The sequence below is a fragment of the Erythrolamprus reginae genome, chromosome 8 (assembly GCF_031021105.1).
Source record: "Erythrolamprus reginae isolate rEryReg1 chromosome 8, rEryReg1.hap1, whole genome shotgun sequence".
In the NCBI taxonomy this organism is placed as follows: domain Eukaryota; kingdom Metazoa; phylum Chordata; class Lepidosauria; order Squamata; family Dipsadidae; genus Erythrolamprus; species Erythrolamprus reginae.
Window position 1 is genome coordinate 1,808,715 of NC_091957.1, and position 19,868 is coordinate 1,828,582.

Here is a 19,868-nt window from a genome sequence, read left to right on the forward strand (position 1 = left end):
GAAGAGCCTTCTCTGTGGCGGCCCCGGCCCTCTGGAATCAACTCCCCCCAGAGATTAGAACTGCCCCCACCCTCCCTGTCTTTCGCAAATTTCTTAAGACCCACCTGTATCGCCAGGCATGGGGGAACTGAGACACCCGAGTCTTCGGAGAGGGGCGGCATACAAATCTAATAAATAATAATAATAATAATAATAACCTCCCCCAGGCTTTTATATTTTATGTTTGGTATGCGTGTGCTGCATGGTTTTTAAATGATGGGGTTTTAGATGTTTTCAATATTAGATTTGTTTCTTTGTAATATTGTTTTTATTGTTGTTGTGAGCCGCCCCGAGTCTTTGGAGAGGGGCGGCATACAAATCTAATAAATTATTATTATTAAATTATTATTATTATTGGTGGTTTTTCTTGCAGGTGTTTCTTGACCCAACTAGGTAACAACATCAGCGCTAGGGGGTGTAGCCTTGCTCGCTGTTTATATATCTGGTAGCTCCTAGCTTGGCTCTTTTCTTGCAGACCTGTCGTGACCCAACTGGGTAACATCAGATTAGAATGCAGCATTGCAGGCTAACTCACTCACTCCTCAGTGCCAGGAATTCAATCCTAACCAGCTTCCATCTTTCCGAGGTCAATAAAGTGAGGACCCAGATTGTTGGGGGCAATAGGCTGACTCCATCAACTGCTTAGAGACAGCTGTAAAAACACTACAAAGCGATATACAGTGGTACCTCTACCTAAGAACACCTCTACTTGCGAACCTTTCTAGATAAGAACTGGGTGTTCAAGATTTTTTTGCCTCTTCTCAAGAACCATTTTCCATTTACAAACCCGAGCCTCCGAAACTGTAACCGGAAAAGGCAGGGAGAAGCCTCTGTGGGGCCTCTCTAGGAACCTTCTGGGAAGAAACAAGGCCAGAAAAGGTGAGGAGAAGCCTGCGTGGGGCCTCTCTAGGAATCTCTTGGGAGGAAACAAGGCCGGAAAAGGCACGAAGAAGACTCTGTGGGGCCTCTCTAGGAATCTCCTGGGAGGAAACAAGGCCAGAAAAGGTGAGGAGAAACCTCTGTGGGGCCTCTCTAGGAACCTCCTGGGAGGAAACAGGGCCTCCACCAACCCTGTGGTTTCCCCAGTCGCACGCATTATTTTCTTTTACATTGATTCGTATGGGAAAAATGGCTTCTTCTTACAAACTTCTCTACTTAAGAACCTGGTCATGGAATGAATTAAGTTCGTAAGTAGAGGCGCCACTCTATAAGTGCTACTGCTATTGGGATCAACAGTGTTAGAAGCACCGGGTAGAAGCTAGCTCTTTTCTAGCAATGATGGTGTTACCTAGTTGGGTCATGAAAGTTCCTGAAGGTTTCCATCCCCACAGGAGTGAATGTCAACTCCCCAAATTCCCCATGGCTGGAAATTCTGGGATTCGGAAGGGATGGACTTCAGATGTTAGACTTCCGTTCCCAGATTTTTTTTCCCCAAACAACAATTGGTCTTTTTTGAGAATTCTGAGAATATTCTCTGGAACTATGAATTCTCTTGGCTTAGAAGGATGAGGGTGGGATATCCTTGTATTGTTTTAAAGAACACCGTTGGTGGACATCGAAGGATGGAGATGCAACCAACCAAGCATCAATCAAGTGAAGGTCAAAGTGACATATATGAGGACCAGTTGTCCAAACTCATCCTACTACACCCAACCTGTAGGCTTAACCAACGCAGGAGGGCAAAAAAGTGGGGTCAACCCAACACAAGATGAAGAACCCAAGAGCATGCCTCGTTCATGCGTTGATCATGCTGGTGGTGAAAAGGAGAAGCTGATGCATGTGGAAGAGAGTTAGGTCTACTCATCCCAAACATTTGCTACCCTGCCCCAAAACACTTGCCAAGAAGCACCTGTAGATACTGTCCCAACCACCAATGAGATACGAAAGCTAGAGATGGTTTTCTTCTCAATTTTCCCACGTTTTCAAGCTCCATGGACAAGGAAGGATTGAAGGACCCATTGGTCTTCTTCTCACTTTTCCCACGTTTTCAAGCGCCACGGCCACGGATTGAAGGACCCACAACTGTGATCCATCAGCTTCTTTGCAGAATGCCAGCCACCCAAAAATTGATATAGACAGCGGAGCAAATGTTTAGCGGAAAGATTGATCATGCAGGTTGAGGAAATAAAAATCATGTTTCCTGGTTGGACCGAGAAGGGCGAAGCTCTAATGAAGATGCTTATGAGGTCTTCCAACCCCAAATGAACCGTGGAGAAATTGGGTTTTTCTGTTTTTTCCCTAATGATTGAAATTAGCTGGGGAAGGTTGGAGCAATGGAACCGGAGAAGCAACTGAGCCAGGCATGGAGGGGAAAAAATAACAAAAAAGAAGAAGAAGGGACACCAATTATTTAGAATTGAGCAGGAAAGTCTTGAAAAAAAATTATAGGAAGTCCTTGACTTACAACAGTTCGTTTAGCGACTGTTTTTCACACTTATGACCATGGCAGCATTCCCCACGATCATGTGACCAAAGTTTAGATGCTTGCCAACTGACTCATATTTATGATGGGGCGCTGCATGTGTGTGTGTGTGTGTGTGTGGTTGTATGTGTATGTGTCAAGTGATTACTGTATTTTTCGGTGTATAAGATGCACCTCTTTCCTCCTTAAAAGAAGCTGATAATTTGGGTACGTCTTATACTCTGAATGTAGGTTTCGCCCCACCCTGCCCTAACCAGCTGCTAACGATCTTCCCGGCTCTTATCTTGCAGGCTCTTTCATTGTTACTCTCTGCAAAAAATGTTTTCCAAGCCCTAAGTCTTTGTAGTTTTTTTTTCATTACTCTAACTTGCTCTGAGTAAGTTTCTTTTCAGCCCTAACCAGGTGCTAGCAATGTTCCCAGCTTTTACCGGCTTGCAAGCTCTTTCATTTTTACTTTCTGTGATGAAACCCTCTCTGTAGGTTTTTTTTTCATTGCTTTACTTGCTCCAGATATTTCTTACCAGCCTTAACCAGGTGCTATGAATGTACCCAAGCTCATTCATTGTTACTCTCTGCAAAGAATGTTTTCCAAGCCCTAAGTCTTTGCAGGGTTTTTTACATCGCTCTACTTGCTCCGAATGTTTCTTTCCAGGGGCTAATGATGTTCCCAGCTCTTACTGGCTTGCAAGCTCTTTCATTGTTACTCTCTCCAAATAACGTTTTTTAAAAGCCGTAACCAGGGGATAAAATAATGTGCTGAAGCTGACCAGACTAAGGACGCTGGCCAGATCAATACCTGGTAGGCAGATTCTTTTCCCTATTTTCTTTTCCCCAAAAACTAAGGTGCGTCTTATATTCTGAAAAATACGGTACCTTTTGTGACCTTTTGACAAGCCGAGGCAATGGGGAAGCCCAATTCACTTAACAACCATATTTTTAAGTTAACGATGGCAACAATTCACTTAACAACGGTGGCAAGACTCACTTAACAAATGTCACACTTAACAACAGAAATGCAGGGGCTCGGTTTTGGGTCGTAAGTCGAGGACTGCCTGTAACCACCATGGCGAAGATACAACTGAAACAAGAGCCAAAACTAACTTTAAACCAATTCAAATCAATTCGGCATTAAAAGCTAAACATAAATTATAACGAAAAGAACCACAATTTCAAATGAAAAAATGCATCGGGGAAAAAACAAAATCGAAAGGAAACCAAACAAACTTTGCCAATGAAAAGAAAAAAAACTGTTACATTAAAATTTCAAACAGGACCATCAGCTATTAGTTCTTAGAAACTAATTTCTATTAAAAATAAAATTAAAAAAAAAAGAAGAAGAAGTGAGAAAGAAAGAGAGAGAGAAAGAGAAGAAAAAAAAACACACTTCACTGCTGGGATTTCAAAGGAAAAAAAAACACACTCACAAGTAGCAAAACTACCATAGGAAAAAAGTGTGAACAACTAGGCCAAAAGTGTGCACAGTAAAAATAAAAAAAACCAAAACCCTGATATATATACCTTGTTTTTTTTGATGAACGGCCATAATTTGCCCTTGGACTTGCTGGAAAATCTGGATTCGGATTTGCTCTCCTTGGAGTTCGACAGACTCGATTCGGAAACGGCTCGCTTGATTGGCTGGGTGAAGTCCTCGAAGTCAACGTCCCCCGGGGGCTCAAAGCCGGATTTGAAGGCATCGATCACCAGCTGAGAATCCTGGGTGGGACACACACACAAGGGCAAGAAAACAGGGTCACAAACTGTTTAATAGGAAAGTGAACCCAAGAACAAGGGGACACAATCTGAAGTTAGTTGGGGGAAAGATCAAAAGCAACGTGAGAAAATATTATTTTACTGAAAGAGTCGTAGATGCTTGGAACAAACTTCCAGCAGATGTGGTTGGTCAATCCACAATCACTGAATTTAAACATGCCTGGGATAAACATAGATCCATCCTAAGACAAAATACAGGAAATAGCAGAAGGGCAGACGAGATGGACCATGAGGTCTTTTTCTGCTGTCAATCTTCTACGTTTCTATGAATGAGGAAGGAAGAGAGGAAGGAAAGAAGGAAAGAAAAAGAAGGAAAGAAGAGAAGGAAGAAAGGAAGAGAAAGAAGGAAGGAAGGAAGAATCCACAGTCACTGAATTTAAACATGCCTGGGATAAACATATATCCATCCTAAGATAAAATACAGGAAATAGTATAAGGGCAGACGAGATGGACCATGAGGTCTTTTTCTGCTGTCAATCTTCTACGTTTCTATGAATGAGGAAGGAAGAGAGGAAGGAAAGAAGGAAAGAAAAAGAAGGAAAGAAGAGAAGGAAGAAAGGAAGAGAAAGAAGGAAGGAAGAATCCACAGTCACTGAATTTAAACATGCCTGGGATAAACATATATCCATCCTAAGATAAAACACAGGAAATAGTATAAGGGCAGACTAGATGGACCATGAGGTCTTTTTCTGCCGTCAGTCTTCTATGTTTCTATGTTATGCCGGGCTTCACGTTACGAGCCCCCAATTAAGTCCAAAGGAGAAATTCAAACACACACACAGTTGTAAAGTAAACAAAGTTGGTTTATCAAAAGGAAAATACTGTCCAAACGCACTATTAATCAGCCAAAGTGCTCTCCCACACACCACAAGCCTTGAATGCTGTGAAAAACATAAAACATAAACCCTGGAGGTTGTTAGGGTCTGGATGGGTGTCAACAGACTCAAACCCAACCCTGATAAGACGGAATGGCTGTGGGTTTTCCCTCCCAAGGACAATCCCATCTGTCCGTCCATTACCCTGGGGGGGGGATTAATGACCCCTTCAGAGAGGGTCTGTAACTTGGGCATCCTCCTTGATCCACAGCTCTCATTAGAGAAAAGTCTTTCAGCTGTGGCGACGGGGGCGTTTGCCCAGGTTTGCCTGGTGCATCAGTTGTGGCCCTACCTGGACCCGGAGTCACTACTCACAGTCACTCATGCCCTCATCACCTCGAGGCTCGACTACTGTAACACTCTCTACATGGGGCTACCTTTGAAAAGTGTTCGGAAACTTCAGATCGTGCAGAATGCAGCTGCGAGAGCAATCATGGGCTTTCCCAAATATGCCCATGTCACACCAACATTCCGCAGTCTGCACTGGTTGCCGATCAGTTTCCGGTCACAATTCAAAGTGTTGGTTATGACCTATAAAGCCCTTCATGGCACCGGACCAGAATATCTCAGGGACCGCCTTCTGCTGCACAAATCCCAGCGGCCAGTTAGGTCCCACAGAGTTGGCCTTCTCCGGGTCCCGTCAATGAAACAATGTGACTACGGGGATGATACAAGTGTGAAAAATGGTTGTACATCCCTATTTTTCGGTGCCCTTCTAACAAATGTCCTGTTGGAGAAGCGCAGACTATAAATCCAATTAAATAAAAATAAATAAATAATGGTCGTAGGTCGAGGACCGCCTCTAAAGACAGTTTTCACGCTTGGGTGGAGGTCTCATTGCTCTCCGCTTGGGATAAAAAAATGCTTACAATGTTGTTTGCAACGGACACGCGGGTGTGTTCCCAGCTCGGCAACCCTCCCAAAAGTTTACGGAGGAAGAGGAAAAGGAAATTAAGAACGGAATAGCTCCCAACCGGAGGGACAAAGAAAACAAAGGAGACTGCATCCTGTATGTCCTACCTCCTCTTTTCCCGATTTTATTTTGATTTAATATTATTATTTTTTGGAACCCTTTGCTTTATCTCCTCTAGGCCACGCCACATCCCTTGCCCTGGGCACTAACACCCTATCACTGCAGTGGGTGGAAGCCAACACGGTGGTCTGGCTCTGTCTGGACAGGAAACCGGAAACCAGACATATCCAGAGCAAATTCACTGCTTTCTCCGCTTTCTGAATTTGGGCTGTTGAGAAGAGAAAAGAAGGGAAGGGAAGAGAATATTGGAGAGAATAGAGTCGAGTGGAACAGAACAGAACATAGGATAGGATTGGATGGAAGAGAAGATAATATTGGAGAGAAGAGAATAGAGTACAGTAGAACAGAACAGTTAAGAACATAGAACAGAAAATAGGATAGGGGAGCGTAGGATAGAAGAGAAGAGAAGAATGGAGAGAATAGAGTAGAGTAGAATAGAGTGGAACAGAACAGAACAGTAAAGAATATAGAACAGAATATAGGATAGGGTAGGGGAAGGGGAAGGGAGGGTAGGATAGGATAGGATGGAAGAGAAGAGAAGAGAAGAGAAGAGGAAGAGAATAATGGAGAGAATAGAATAGAGTGGAACAGAACAGAACAGTAAAGAACATAGAACAGAATAGAGGAGAGGAGAGAATATTGGAACGAATGGAGTAGAGAGACTGAACTATGGTCGCTGCCCACTTACGTGCTTTGGGTCAATGGAATCCACCGCCTTGGTGATCTCATCCAGGCACTTCCCGATGATGGGCGTCACCTGCCGATCCACCTCGGCAAACGTTTTCATGGATTCCCCTATTCTGACGATCCGTCTCTCTTCCATGTCTTGGATTTTCTGGAAAGAGGAAAGAGCCACAGGTTAAAGATCTTCCGGGGACGCCCTGTGTAAAGTATTGTCGATTATCGCAACGATAGGGCAAACCTATCTTGTCAATAAAGCACCTCATTCTTCTGCCTTACTTAAGTCTAAAAGTAATAATAACAACAACAACAACAACAACAACAGAGTTGGAATGGACATTGAAGATCTTCTAGTCCATCCATTGACCAAATGAGATACCATCTAGATTCGGCCATGAGAGATATTGAGAGTTATGTAATAATAATAATAATAATAATAATAATAATAATAATAATAATAATAATAACAGCAACAACAACAACAACAGATTTGGAAGGGATCTTGGAGGTCTTCTAGTCCAACCCCCTGCTTAGGCAGGAAACCCTACAGTACTTCAGACAAATGGTTATCCAACCTCTTCTTTAAAACTTCTAGTGTTGGCGCATTCACAACTTCTAGAGGCAAGCAGTTCCACTGGTCAATTGTTCTAACTATCAGGAAATTTCTCCTTAGCTCTAAGTTGCTTCTCTCCTTGTTTAGTTTCCACCCATTGCTTCTTGTCCTACCCTCAGGGGTTTTGGAGAATAGCTTGACTCCCTCTTCTTTGGGGCAACCCCTGAGATACTGGATCTCTACTTTCCACCAAGTGTGAGAAGCTGAATTAACTAAACAACGGTCACAAAACCAATTCTGAGATTGGGAAAATAAAAGGCTGAGCCCCCATTGGTTCAACCTGGCACCAGGCGGGCCTCTCCCTGTTGTGCCTCTCCAGCTGCAGAGTGGGGAGTGACAACGGTGCAACAAACAATGAGGTCAACACAACGACAGCTCTGGACTCTTTCGGACAACAAGCAGCTGCATCGCTCCCAAATCTGAATCCCTGCCAGAGTTCATTCCGAGGGACCCAAAACTAGCAGGAGAAGTTGGGTAGGTAAATCCTCATTTAGTGAGAGCTGGAAGTTACAATGGCACTTAGCATCAAATATACATATATTTTTTTATCACATAGCATGTGATCAAAAATCCAGACCCTGGGGAATTGGTTCCTATTTTTTTCCCCAATAAATTTTATCGATTTTTAAAAAAAGTTTTCTTTATTAAGTTTTACAAAATATAAACAAAAGAAGGTGTATACACCACAATACAGTGGTACCTCTATTTGAGAATGCCTCTACTTAAGAACTTTTCTAGATAAGAACCGAGTATTCAAGATTTTTTTGCCTCTTCTTAAGAACCATTTTCTGCTTAAGAACCCGAGAATGGAAAAATTTCCCAGGAAATTTGAGAGCGGCACAAAGGCCCGGCCAGTTTCCTGCCATTCCCCCTTTAATCCTGGCCATCTCGGGCTTTTCTGGGCTGCCAGAGGAGCCTTTTGGTGATGCTTTGGCAGTCCAGAGCGAACAAAGCATTTTCCTTTCTCTGGGCGCTTGGAGAGGGAATAAACCTCTGCCAGAGCCCAGAGAAAAGAAATGCTCCCTTCGCTCTGGGCAGCCGAGGAGTCACCTCAGCGAAGGAAAGGTGCCAGCTACAAAGCGAGCGAGAGGAGAGGGGAGCCCTTCAGCATGGGAAGGAACGGGAAGCAGGTAGCAGCAGCAGCCAGTGTATGGGAGGCAGCCTTGTGCCAGGTGTATTGGAGGCTCGTGCTCCTCCTCACCACCTCAGAGTCCCTCTTTTTTTTTTTTAAGCCTTAAAGTTTTGGATTTTTTTTATTCCCCTCACCTCAACCTTCTTCCTTCGGCAGCGACTGTCCTCCTCCTCCTCTTCTTCTTCCTCCTCCTCCCACCCAAATTCCGAACTTTTATTTCTTTCCTAATGGGTTTGCACGCATTATTTGCTTTTACATTGATTCCTATGGGAAAAATTGCTTCTACTTACAAACGTTTCTACTTAAGAACCTGGTCACGGAGCGAATTAAGTTCTTAAGTAGAGGAACCACTCTATCTTTCTTTCTTTTACAGATCTTACCAATTTCATCATTTCCTTACATTTCCATTTTTACATTTTATATATTTACATGTATATATTTACATTTCAGATTGTATTTACCTTTGCAAATTGTTCATTACATTGTATATATTTGTTTTTTCTATGCCTTTGTGTTATTATTTTAAAAAATTAAAAAAAAATTTAAATTAATTTTTAATAATAACCACAGATACACTCTACACAAAAGAGGCAAAATGGAGCAGAGTTCCCTTCACCCCTGTCTCGCTTAGCCACAGAACATTTGAGCGGAATATAGGTCTCAAGTTGAGGACTCTATTGCTGGCTACCAAAAATAATTCTGGAGACCCAAATGGCGAGATTTGCAAAAAGAGAGAAGAGCCGTTACCTGAAAGATATTGGGGATATGCGTGTGGTAATGCTCTCGTTGCTCGTGGTTGAATTTCTGCAAGGTAGACAGATACTCTCCTTTGCTGTCTTCAGCCATCTGGTGACGGAGCTGGGCTTGCTGGCGGGCCTGGAGGAGGAGGAGGAAGAGGAGGAGAAATGGTAAGATGGAGCGACCTTTCAATGCACGGGACACTCGGTGGAGGTTTCCGGTGAGATTGGGCACCCTCTTTTCCAGGCTGTCCAAAGCACTTGAAGGTAGAACAGGAAGCAATGGGTGGAAACTAATCAAGGAGAGAAGCCACTTGGAACTAAGGAGAAATTTCCTGACAGTTAGAACAGTTAGTCCGTGGAACAGCTTGCCACCAGAAGTTGTGAATGCTCCAACACTGGAAGTTTTAAAGCAGATGTTGGATGACCATTTGTCTGAAGTAGTCCTAGGTGCAAGGGAAGCGCCCGACTGGTGATGAAATACAAAATCCAGCATAGTGATCTCGTTTGCTGTGTTGTGTTGACATAATAATAATAATAATAATAATAATAATAATAATAATAATAATGAAAAAACAGAAAAGCAGAAAAAACAATTGCTGCCAACCTGATTTCCATGGAGGACCTGCATACTGCACGACTCAAAAAGAGGGCAGGAAAAATATTGACTGACCCCTCGCATCCTGGACACAAACTGTTTCAACTCCTACCCTCAAATCGTCGCTACAGTGCATTGCACACCAAGACAACTAGACACAAGAACAGTTTTTCCCCGAACGCCATCACTCTGCTAAACAAATAATTCCCTCCACACTGTCAGACTTTTTACTAAGTCAGCACTAGTATTACTACTAGTTTTTTCTCATCATTCCTATCACCCATCTCCTCCCACTTAGGACTGTAGGGCTGTAACTTGTTGCTTGTATCCTAAGATTCTTATTAATATTGATTGTTTCTTCATTGCTGATTTGACCCCTGTGACAGTCATTAAGTGTTGTACCACATGATGAATGCCTCTTTTTCTTTTATGTCCACTGAGAGCATCTGCACCAAAGACAAATTCCTTGTGTGTCCAGTCACACTTGGCCAATAAAGTTCTATTCTATTCCATTCCATTCCAATAATAATAATAATAATAATAATAATAATAATAATAATAATAATAATAATAATAATAATAATAAGTGGCCAGAAGGGCATCTCATGCCTCTTTCAAAGCAGGAATTGGTTAAATTATTTCCTGCTGGCAAACTGGTGCTGTTTTTGCATAAATATTTTCCATCCACCATCCCTTTGTCACTCCGCTCCTCCGCCCACCTCCGCCTCTTAGCCAGATTTCCACCGTCTGCTGTTCCTTTCTGGCTCGGCTGCCTCTCCAGCCCTCCCTCTCATCTGCTTCCCATCAAATGCCTGTTGCTTCCCACCCACCTACCTACCCCACCCTGGAACCCGGCCCCCACTTGCAGCCCAGATGTGGCAGCCTGCAGTTTGGGAAGGATCGCTGGGGAGGAATGCTGAGGGTGAAGAGGGCGCCCCTGCCCGCGTGCAGAATGCCAGCCTTGGCTCGTCCAAAGAATTCCCCCTTTTGTTTTGGTTTGTTATTAAAAAAAGAAAGAAAGAAAGCGGAGGGGGGGGGGAATTCCCCAGGGAGGGGGAGCGTTTGGGTCTTCTTCAGTCAGTCCTTATTTGGTGGGATTTGGGGAAGAGGGAGGGCTGGGAAAATCCTGTGCTGCTTAAGGTTGCATTCAACCCCAAGGGAGGAGGGAGGGAGGGAGGGAGGGAAGGAAGGAAGGAAGGAAGGAGGAAGAGGAGAATAAGAAAAAATGGAATAAGAAGAGGAGGAGGAGGAGGAGGAGAGAAGAAAGAAGGGAAGTAGGAGAGGAAGAAAAGAAGAGAGAAGGAAGGGAGGAAGAAGAAGAGAAGAGGAGGGGGGAGGAAGGAGGAAGAAGCGAAAGATCAGGGTGGGAGAAGGAAAAAAGAAGAGAAATAGGAGGAAGAAACAGAGGAAGAGAGAAGGAAGGGAGGAGGACAAAGAGAAGAGGAGGAAGAAGAGGAAGAGGAAGAGGGGGGTGGGATAAGGAGGAAAAAGTGTCAATAAATAGAGTTTATTTCCCCCTCAACCCTATGAAGTATCTCCCCCAGCCAAGCAAAGCCATGGGTGAGTAGCCATTGTGTTTTGAAGAAGCACAGCTGATCTGCAAAGAATAACAATCCAAAACCATCTCTGGGCTCCTGCTGAAATTGGATTTCCAGCTCAAAGTCAGAAACGATTTTTCCCCCTTGTTTGGTTTGTGTGTTTGTGTGTGTGATCCTCCCATTGTAGTGTTGCCAAACCAGCTGTGCGTCCGAGAAAGATAAACAAGGAAAGAAGCAGGAGAACAAGAGACGCCAAGTTCTGTTCAAAAATAAACGGGATTAAAGGAGGTTTAATAATAATAATAATAATAATAATAATAATAATAATAATAATAATGTTGTTTTGTTTGTTGTTGTTGTTTTGTTGTTGTTGTTGTTGTTGTTATTATTATTATTATTATTATTATTATTATTATTATTATTATTATTATTCAACTTTTGGACTTGCGTCCAGCAAGGCAGTTATGTCTCAATTCTGCTGGGCATCGGAGACACCCAAAATTATCATACCTACATACGTACAATGAGAGGGCTGGAAAGGACTGGCATTTGATAAAAGGGACCCAACACGCCCTGGTGTACTTTATCAGTGAGTTTGCACACACCACTGAGATCAAATGCCATTTAGTTTTGCTGTTCTGGCAATTTGGAGAACTGCTAGCTGCCAATTCTGGGTTGCTTTGTTGTAAAGTTTTGCCTTTTTTTAAACTCATGCAGAATACAGGATATAGACTGCAGAATAATTATTACATTACAATAACTATTAAAATTATTACAATTATTTGTAATTAAATTTATTACAATAACTATTACAGCAATTAGGATTTGTATGTAACTCTTGTACGTATTTAAGTGTTTCAGTCATGTCCCCCCTTTCCCTTCTGTCCTCCAGACTATACAGATGGAGTTCATGAAGTCTTTCCTGATCAGTTTTATGCTTAAGACCTTCCACCATTTTTGTAGCCCGTCTTTGGACCCGTTCAATTTGATCCATCTCTTTTTGCAGGTGAGTTCTCCAGAACTGAACACAGTATTATTCCAAATGGGGTCTCCCCAGCGCTCTATATAAGGGGATCACAATCTCCCTCTTCCTGCTTGTTATACCTCTAGCTATGCAGCCAAGCATCCTACTCGCTTTCCCTACCGCCTGACTGCACTGGTCACACAGTGAATTCCTTCTGACTCCCTGAACAATCGCCTTGCTTAGCCGTAGAAATCCCCCACAATACACCTTGTGGTCGTGACTACTTATGCAGTGGTCTTAACCCTTGGAGAGCGGCTGTAAATTTGATTCGGGGGTGGGGGTCTTGCTTTGCATTGTTGTTTCCTCTGCACGCATCCCCCCTTTTTTAATTAATAAAAGCAATTTGCTTTCATCCCCCTGGGCTCTTCGTAAAAAACACCAATCCGAGTGATCATTCAAGATAATCATCTCTTTGTGGGGCTTCACAATACAATTTGGGAGGTGGTGTTTGCAATTGTGTAGACAGGTGTACATGGGGACAGTGGAGGGACCACCCATGAGGAAAAATAAATGTTCTCTGTACTTTCCATGGAGCTTAATTCGCCCTTCCCCACACCCACCGAGGCTGGGTTTTGCTGGGCTGCAGAAGAATGAATCATCTTCTTTATTTATTTAAACCCGATGTGATTGCCTGATACGGAAAGGGAAACATTTCCCCCTCTCGTTTTAGATCAAGGGCTTCCCTTGGGGCTTGGTTGGGAGCATTTAAACAAATACATGATTTAAAAGAGAGACCCTCCTATTGGGAAGTGGGATGGTTTCAGATACAAGAGGAAAAATAACCAAATGTTGTTTGGTCCTGAGAGTTTGGGATTAAGCGTTTCTGCAGAGTATATTTATTATTATTGTATTATTATTATTATTATTATTATTATTATTATTATTATTATTATTATTGAGAAATTCAGAGACAGAATGGGAGAAGTAAGCTTTAAAAATGAATCCCTGCAGGTTGAAATCTAGCGCAATAAACTTTGCAAAGAGAAATCTGGCACAAGAGAACACGAGTTGCTTTGGGAACTTTTTCAGACGTAGTTAGAACTGCTAGTAGTTATGGGTGAGTTATGGATGGATGTTTTTTAATGTTTTTTTTTAACATTTGGGGCTTTAAATTTTGTATCTTTGTTTCTGCCCTGAATCCATCAAGAAAAGGGCGGCCTATAAATTTAAGTAGTAATAGTAGTAGTAGCAGTAATGATGATGATGATGATGGTGGTGGTGATATGATAATAATATTGTTTGAGTCAATTTACAAATGGATAGTATCACATTTCGCCAAAAATAAGACTCTTTCTTATATTTTTTTTGAACCTTGAAATAAGCATTTGACTTATTGGGCTTATTATTGATTGGGCTTATTATCAGTGGAAGTCTTATTGGGGGGGGGAGAGACAGGTAATAGTAGTAGTAACATCCATTACTTATATTATTTCAGTTTCTAATTTCTGCCTTTGTTAACCATTGGTAAAACAAGCTCCAAAGCTATTCTGTGACTTCTTTGTCCTGTATTTTTAACGTTAACCTATCCATTTCCGTACAATTCCTCTGCAGGAATTTCCTCCTACAAACCTAGAAGATTGACAGCAGAAAAAGACCTCCTGGTCCATCTAGTCTGCCCTGATACTATTTCCTGTATTTTATCTTAGGGTGGATCTATGTTTATCCCAGGCAGGTTTCAATTCAGTTCCTGTGGATTTACCAACCACGTCAGCTGGGAGTTTGTTCCAAGCATCTACCCCTCTTTCAGTGAAATAATTTTTTCTCCCGTGGCTTCTGATCTTTCCCCCAACTAACTTCAGATTGTGCCCCCCTTGTTCTTGGGTTCACTTTCCTATTAAAAACACTTCCCCTTCTGAACCTTATTGAACCCTTTCACACATTTAAATGTTTCAATTGTGTCCCCCCCTTTCCCTTCTGTCCTCCAGACTATGCAGATGGAGTTCATGAAGTCTTTCCTGATACGTTTTATGCTGAAGACCCTCCACCAATTTTGTAGCCCGTCTTTGGACCCGTTCAATTTTGTCAATATCGTTTTGTAGGCGAGGTCTCCACAATTGGACACAGTATTATTCCAAATGGGGTCTCACCAGCGCTCTATACAGCGGGATCACAATCTCCCCCATTTTTCTTATATTGTGCAAATTACAATCCTTGCTACCATCCAAGAGAGACATTGCCCTACATGGCAATGGACCAGATTACCTCCGGAACCACCTGCTACCGCACGAATCCCAGCGACCGATAAGGTCCCACAGAGTTGGCCTTCTCCGGGTCCCGTCGACTAAAAAATGTCGTTTGGCGGGCCCCAGGGGAAGAGCCTTCTCTGTGGCGGCCCCAGCCCTCTGGAACCAACTCCCCCCGGAGTTTAGAACGGCCCCCACCCTCTCTGTCTTTCCTAAACGACTCAAGACTCATTTATACCGCCCGGCATGGGGGAGTTGAGATAGCTCTTCCCCCTAGGCCATTACAAGTTATGCATAGTATGTTTGTGTGTATGTTTGGTTTTATAATAAGGGTTTTTAGTTGTTTTATACTATTGGATTGTACATGTTGTGTTTATTATTGTTGTTAGCTGCCCCGAGTCTGCGGAGAGGGGCGGCATACAAATCCAATAAATAATAATAATAATAATAATAATAATAATAATAATAATAATTATTATTATTATTTGAGTTCGTCCCCGTTTTAAGATTTTTTCTCGCCACGGTAGTAGTGGGATCACTGTGGCCATTAAATAAGGAAAAGGCTGGTTAATAAGTGGATCTGATGTCCTTCTGCATTTTGCCTGTCCGAAGATTGCAAAAGGGAATTTACGTTTCAATTAGACCCACCCAAGTCCTGCAACCGTTCTGAAAAAGGAAAAGGAGAGACAGCCAAAGGGGGAGGGAAGGTCAACCCTGCCCTGAACGAGTTTCCCCAAAATGGTAAAAGAACGGAAGAGCGTCAGATCACTTTTCAAGCCCATCACAAATTTTTTTCCCCCCGCACAGCCAACAATGTTTGTCCTTCCTGCCCAGGTTTGGGAAAAGGCAAAAAATTCAGAGAGGCGAACTTGAAAGGATGGGTTGTGTTTTAAAATTAAACCGACCACGAAAGGCACAAAGTCTTCAGAGCCTTTCCTAGAGGGAGCCCTCGACTTTTGACAATTCGTTTAGTGACCAAATTTGCAACGGCGCTGAAAAGAAAGCTGACTTGTGACCATTTTTCACCACTTAATGACCGTTACATAGAAACCTAGAAGATGGACGGTAGAAAAAGACTTCCTGGTCCATCTAGTCTGCCCTTATACTATTTCCTGCATTTTATCTTAGGATGGATCTATGTTTGTCCCAGGCATGTTTAAATTCAGTTCCTTTGGATTGACCAACCATGTCTGCTGGAAGTTTGTTCCAAGCATCTACTACTCTTTCAGTCAAATAATATTTTCTCCCGTTGCTTCTGATCTTTCCCCCAGCTAACAGATTGTGGCCCCTTGTTCTTATGTTCACTTTCCTATTAAAAATACTTCCCCCCTGAACCTTATTGAACCCTTTAACATGTTTAAATGTTTCGATCATGTCCCCCCTTTCCCTTCTGTCCTCCAGACTATACAGATGGAGATCATGAAGTCTTTCCTGATCGGTTTTATGCTTAAGACCTCCCACCATTTTTGTAGCCCGCCTTTGGACCCGTTCAATTTAATCCATATCTTTTTTGTAGGTGAGGTCTCCAGAACTGGACACCGTATTATTCCAAATGGGGACTCACCAGTGCTCTATACAGCGAGATCACAATCTCCCTCTTCCTGCTTGTTATACCTCTAGCTATGCAGCCAAGCATCCTACTTGCTTTTCCTACCGCCCGACCACACTGCTCACCCATTTTGAGGCTGTCAGAAATCACTATCCCTAAATCCTTCTCTTCTGAAGTTTTTGCTAACACAGAACTGTCAATACAATACTCAGATTGAGGATTCCTTTTGCCCAAGTGCATCATTTTACATTTGGAAACTTTAAACTGAAGTTTCCATTGCTTTGACAACTTATCTAGTAAAGCTAAATCATTTGCCATATTACAGACGCCTCCAGGAATGTCAACCCTATTGCACACTTTAGAGTCATCGGCAAATAGGCAAACCTCCCCTACCAAAATTGGCTGCGACTTGCTTAAAAATCAGTTTGGTTATCAACGGAAAGCGACAGCGAGACCCAATTGCTGAAAACAAGATCAACCAATCAAACCCAGCCAAGCTAACTAGCCCTGTCCTGACCAGCAACGTATCTTAAGCTTTTGCAACTTATTTTAGCTTTCTACAACTCAGCCCGAAACCAAGACAGCTGCCTCCAGAGGTTGGGAAATCTCCTAGCCACAGGAAGGAGGCAGTCAAGCCGAACAAAAGTGAGAAAATCAGTGGATGCTAACAGAAGGTAGAAAACAACTCGATTGCATCATCCTAGAAAGGCCGAGTTAGTGCTAAGCGAGAGAGAGGGGGGGGAGGGAGAAAGAAGGAAGGGAGAGAGAGAAAGAAAGAAAGGAGAGAGTAAAAGAGAGAGAAAAGGTGGGGAGAGAAAGAAAAAGAGAAGAAACACACACAGAGAGAAAGAGAGATGAGAGAGAAGAGAAAGAGAGGGAAAAAATTAGGAGGAAAGAGAGAAAGGAGAGAGAAAAAGAGAGAAAGTAAAAGAGAAGACAGAGAAAAAGAGAGATGAAGGAAAGAAGAGAGAGAGGAAGAAAAATAGAATAAACAGAGAGAGAGGAAAAAAGAGATGAGACAGAAGAGAAAGAGAGGGAGAAAGAAAAATAAAGAAGGAAAGAGACAGAAAAAGAAAGAGAAGAGGGGGAAGAGAGACAGAGAAAGAGAAGACAGAGATGAGGAGAGAAGAGAGAGAAAGAGGAGAGAGAGAGAAAGAAGGGAGAAGAGAAAGAGAAGAGAATAGAGAAAGAGGAGAGAGAGAGAAAAAAAAGAAGAGAGAGAAAAAGAAGAAACAGAGGAAAAGAGAGAGGTGAGAGGAGAGAGAAAGAGAAAGAGAGGAAGAGGCAGACAGAGGGAGGAGAGAGAAAAAGAGAGAAGAGGGGGAAGAGAGACAAAGAAAAAGAAACAGGGAGAAAAAGGGAGAGAAGAGAGAGAAGGAGGAGAGAAAGAAAGAAGGAGGGAAGAGATGGAAAAAAGGGAGAGAAGAGAAGGAAGAGAGACAAAAAGAAGGAGAAGAGACAGAGAGAGAGAGAAAAAGAGAGATGAGCGAGAGAAGAGAGAGAAAGAGAGAAAGAAGGGGGAGGAGAGAAAGAGTGTGGAAGAGAATAGAGAGACAGAGGAGAGGGCGAGAGAGAAGAGAGAGGGAAAGAAGAATGGAAAAGAGAAAGAGAGAGAATGGAAGAGAGGAGAGGCAGAGAAAGAGAAAGAGGAGAGAGAAAGAAGAGAAGGGAGGGAGTGTGAGAGAGAAAGAGAAGAGAGAGGTCACCCAAAGCAACAGCAGAAGCAGAAGCAGCCTTGCAAATAAACAATCTGTTGTTCTGCACCACAATTATGTAAGCTTCCTATCACATGTCCCCAGCCACACAAAAGAAGGGACTTAACACACTTCACAAAAGACACACAGGCACGCGCGCGCACCACTCTCTCGGGCCAGCCATGCGTCATGTGCACACCAGGCACGGATGGCGTGGCCTCGGACGTCCAGAAATCCCCAACTGGACGCCTGCCCAGGCAAGAGATGTCCGCACCCTTAGGCTTCTGACAGGCAACGTCAATTGGGGAGGGGGAGGGGGGGTGTTAGACGAATTTGCTCAACAACCGTGGGATTCGCTTAACGGCCGCACTGATCCTCTCAAGCTGACAATCAGCAGCAGAAACTCTACTCCCAATTGTAACTGTTAAGTTAAAGACGAGCAGGAATTGTGAGTTGCAAAAGGGTCGAAGCCAGAATGGAGTAGAATAGAATAAGCAGAGCAGAGCAGAATAGGAGAGAAGAGAAGACTAGAGTAGAAGAATAGAGTAGAGTAGAGTACAGTAGAATAGAATAAAGAATAGAGTAGAGCAGAATAGAATAGAATAGAAGAATAAAGTAGAGTAGAACACAATAGAATAAGAAGAGCAGAGTAGAATAGAATAGAAGGTTAGACTCGAGTAGAAGAATAGAATAGAATAGAATAAGCAGAGCAGAACAGAATAAAGAATAGAGTAGAGTAGAATAGAATAGAACAGAACAGAATTCTTTTATTGGCCAAGTATGATTGGAATTTGTCTTTGGTGCAGATGCTCTCAGTGTACATAAAAGAAAAAATACATTTGTCAAGAATCATGAGGTCCAACACTTAATGATTGTCATTGGGGTCAAATAAGCAATCAGGAAACTGTCAATATTAATAAAAATCTTAAAGATACAAGCAACAAGTTACAGCCGTACAGTCCTAAGTGGAGGAGATGGGTGATGGGAACGATGGGAAGACTAATAATAGAAGTGCAGACTTAGTAAGTAGTTTGACAGTGTTGAGGGAATTATTTGTTTAGCAGAGTGATGGCATTCGGGGGAAAACTGTACTTGTGTCTAGTTGTCTTGGTGTGCATGGCTTGGTAGCGATGTTTGGAGGGTAGGAGTTGAAACAATTTATGTCCAGGATGCGAGGGGTCAGTAAACATTTTCACTGCCCTCTTTTTGACTCAGTCCTGAACAGGTCCACAATGGAAGGCAGATTGGCAGCCATTGTTTTTTCTGCCGTTCTGATTCTCCTCTGAAGTCTGTGTCGGTCTTGCTGGGTTGCAGAACAGAACCAGACAGTTACAGAGGTGCAGATGTCAACCGAAGAGGTTTTCAGGAAGAGACTGGACACACCCATTCGTCTGGAATGGCCCTGTAGACAATCCCCTTACTCAAGCACGGGGGTTGGACTGGATGACCTCCAAGGCCCCTTCTGACTGAAGCAAAACCAGCTTCTCTCTTTTCGTGCATGTTTCTTTCTCTCTGTCTCTCTCACACACACACTTCTTACCTTTTCCACGTCTGCCTTGGTGACGTTAATGTCTGCGTCCATTTTCTCGAAGTACTGCTGCGCTCGATCGGCCTCTTTGCAATCCCGTTCGAACCGTCGCTTACTCTGATGAGAAAAGAAGGCAGAGACTTAGCAAGGCCTGTGGAGCTACGCGTAAAGAGCCTGGCATGGCTAGATAGTTCTTCAAAGTTAGTTGCGTGTTTGGGCATTTTATTTTGATGTTAAAAGAGAGAGAGAGAGAGAGCTGCTGAGAAACATAGAAACATAGAAGATTGAAGGCAGGAAAAGCCCCCCTGGTCCATCTAGTCTGCCCTGATACTATTTCCTGCATTTTATCTTAGGATGGATCTATGTTTATCCCAGGCAGGTTTAAATTCAGTTCCTGTGGATTCTTCCTCCCTCCCTCCCTCCCTCCGTCCCTTCTTTCTCATCCTTCCTTC

At 43.0% G+C, this 19,868-nt stretch overlaps 1 protein-coding gene across 11 annotated transcripts in view; it reads right to left on the reverse strand.

Annotated features, from left to right (window-relative positions):
- FNBP1 (formin binding protein 1) overlaps positions 1–19,868 on the reverse strand; it is an 83,223-nt gene that overhangs the window by 21,983 nt on the left and 41,372 nt on the right. For all 11 annotated transcript variants that reach the window (XM_070758649.1, XM_070758648.1, XM_070758641.1 and 8 more), the window contains exons 6-9: positions 19,429–19,533; positions 9,313–9,441; positions 6,828–6,974; positions 3,980–4,174 (exon numbers count right to left, since the gene is read on the reverse strand). In XM_070758649.1, the coding sequence (XP_070614750.1) occupies positions 3,980–4,174; positions 6,828–6,974; positions 9,313–9,441; positions 19,429–19,533 (576 nt within the window). The remainder of the gene's footprint in view (positions 1–3,979; positions 4,175–6,827; positions 6,975–9,312; positions 9,442–19,428; positions 19,534–19,868) is intronic.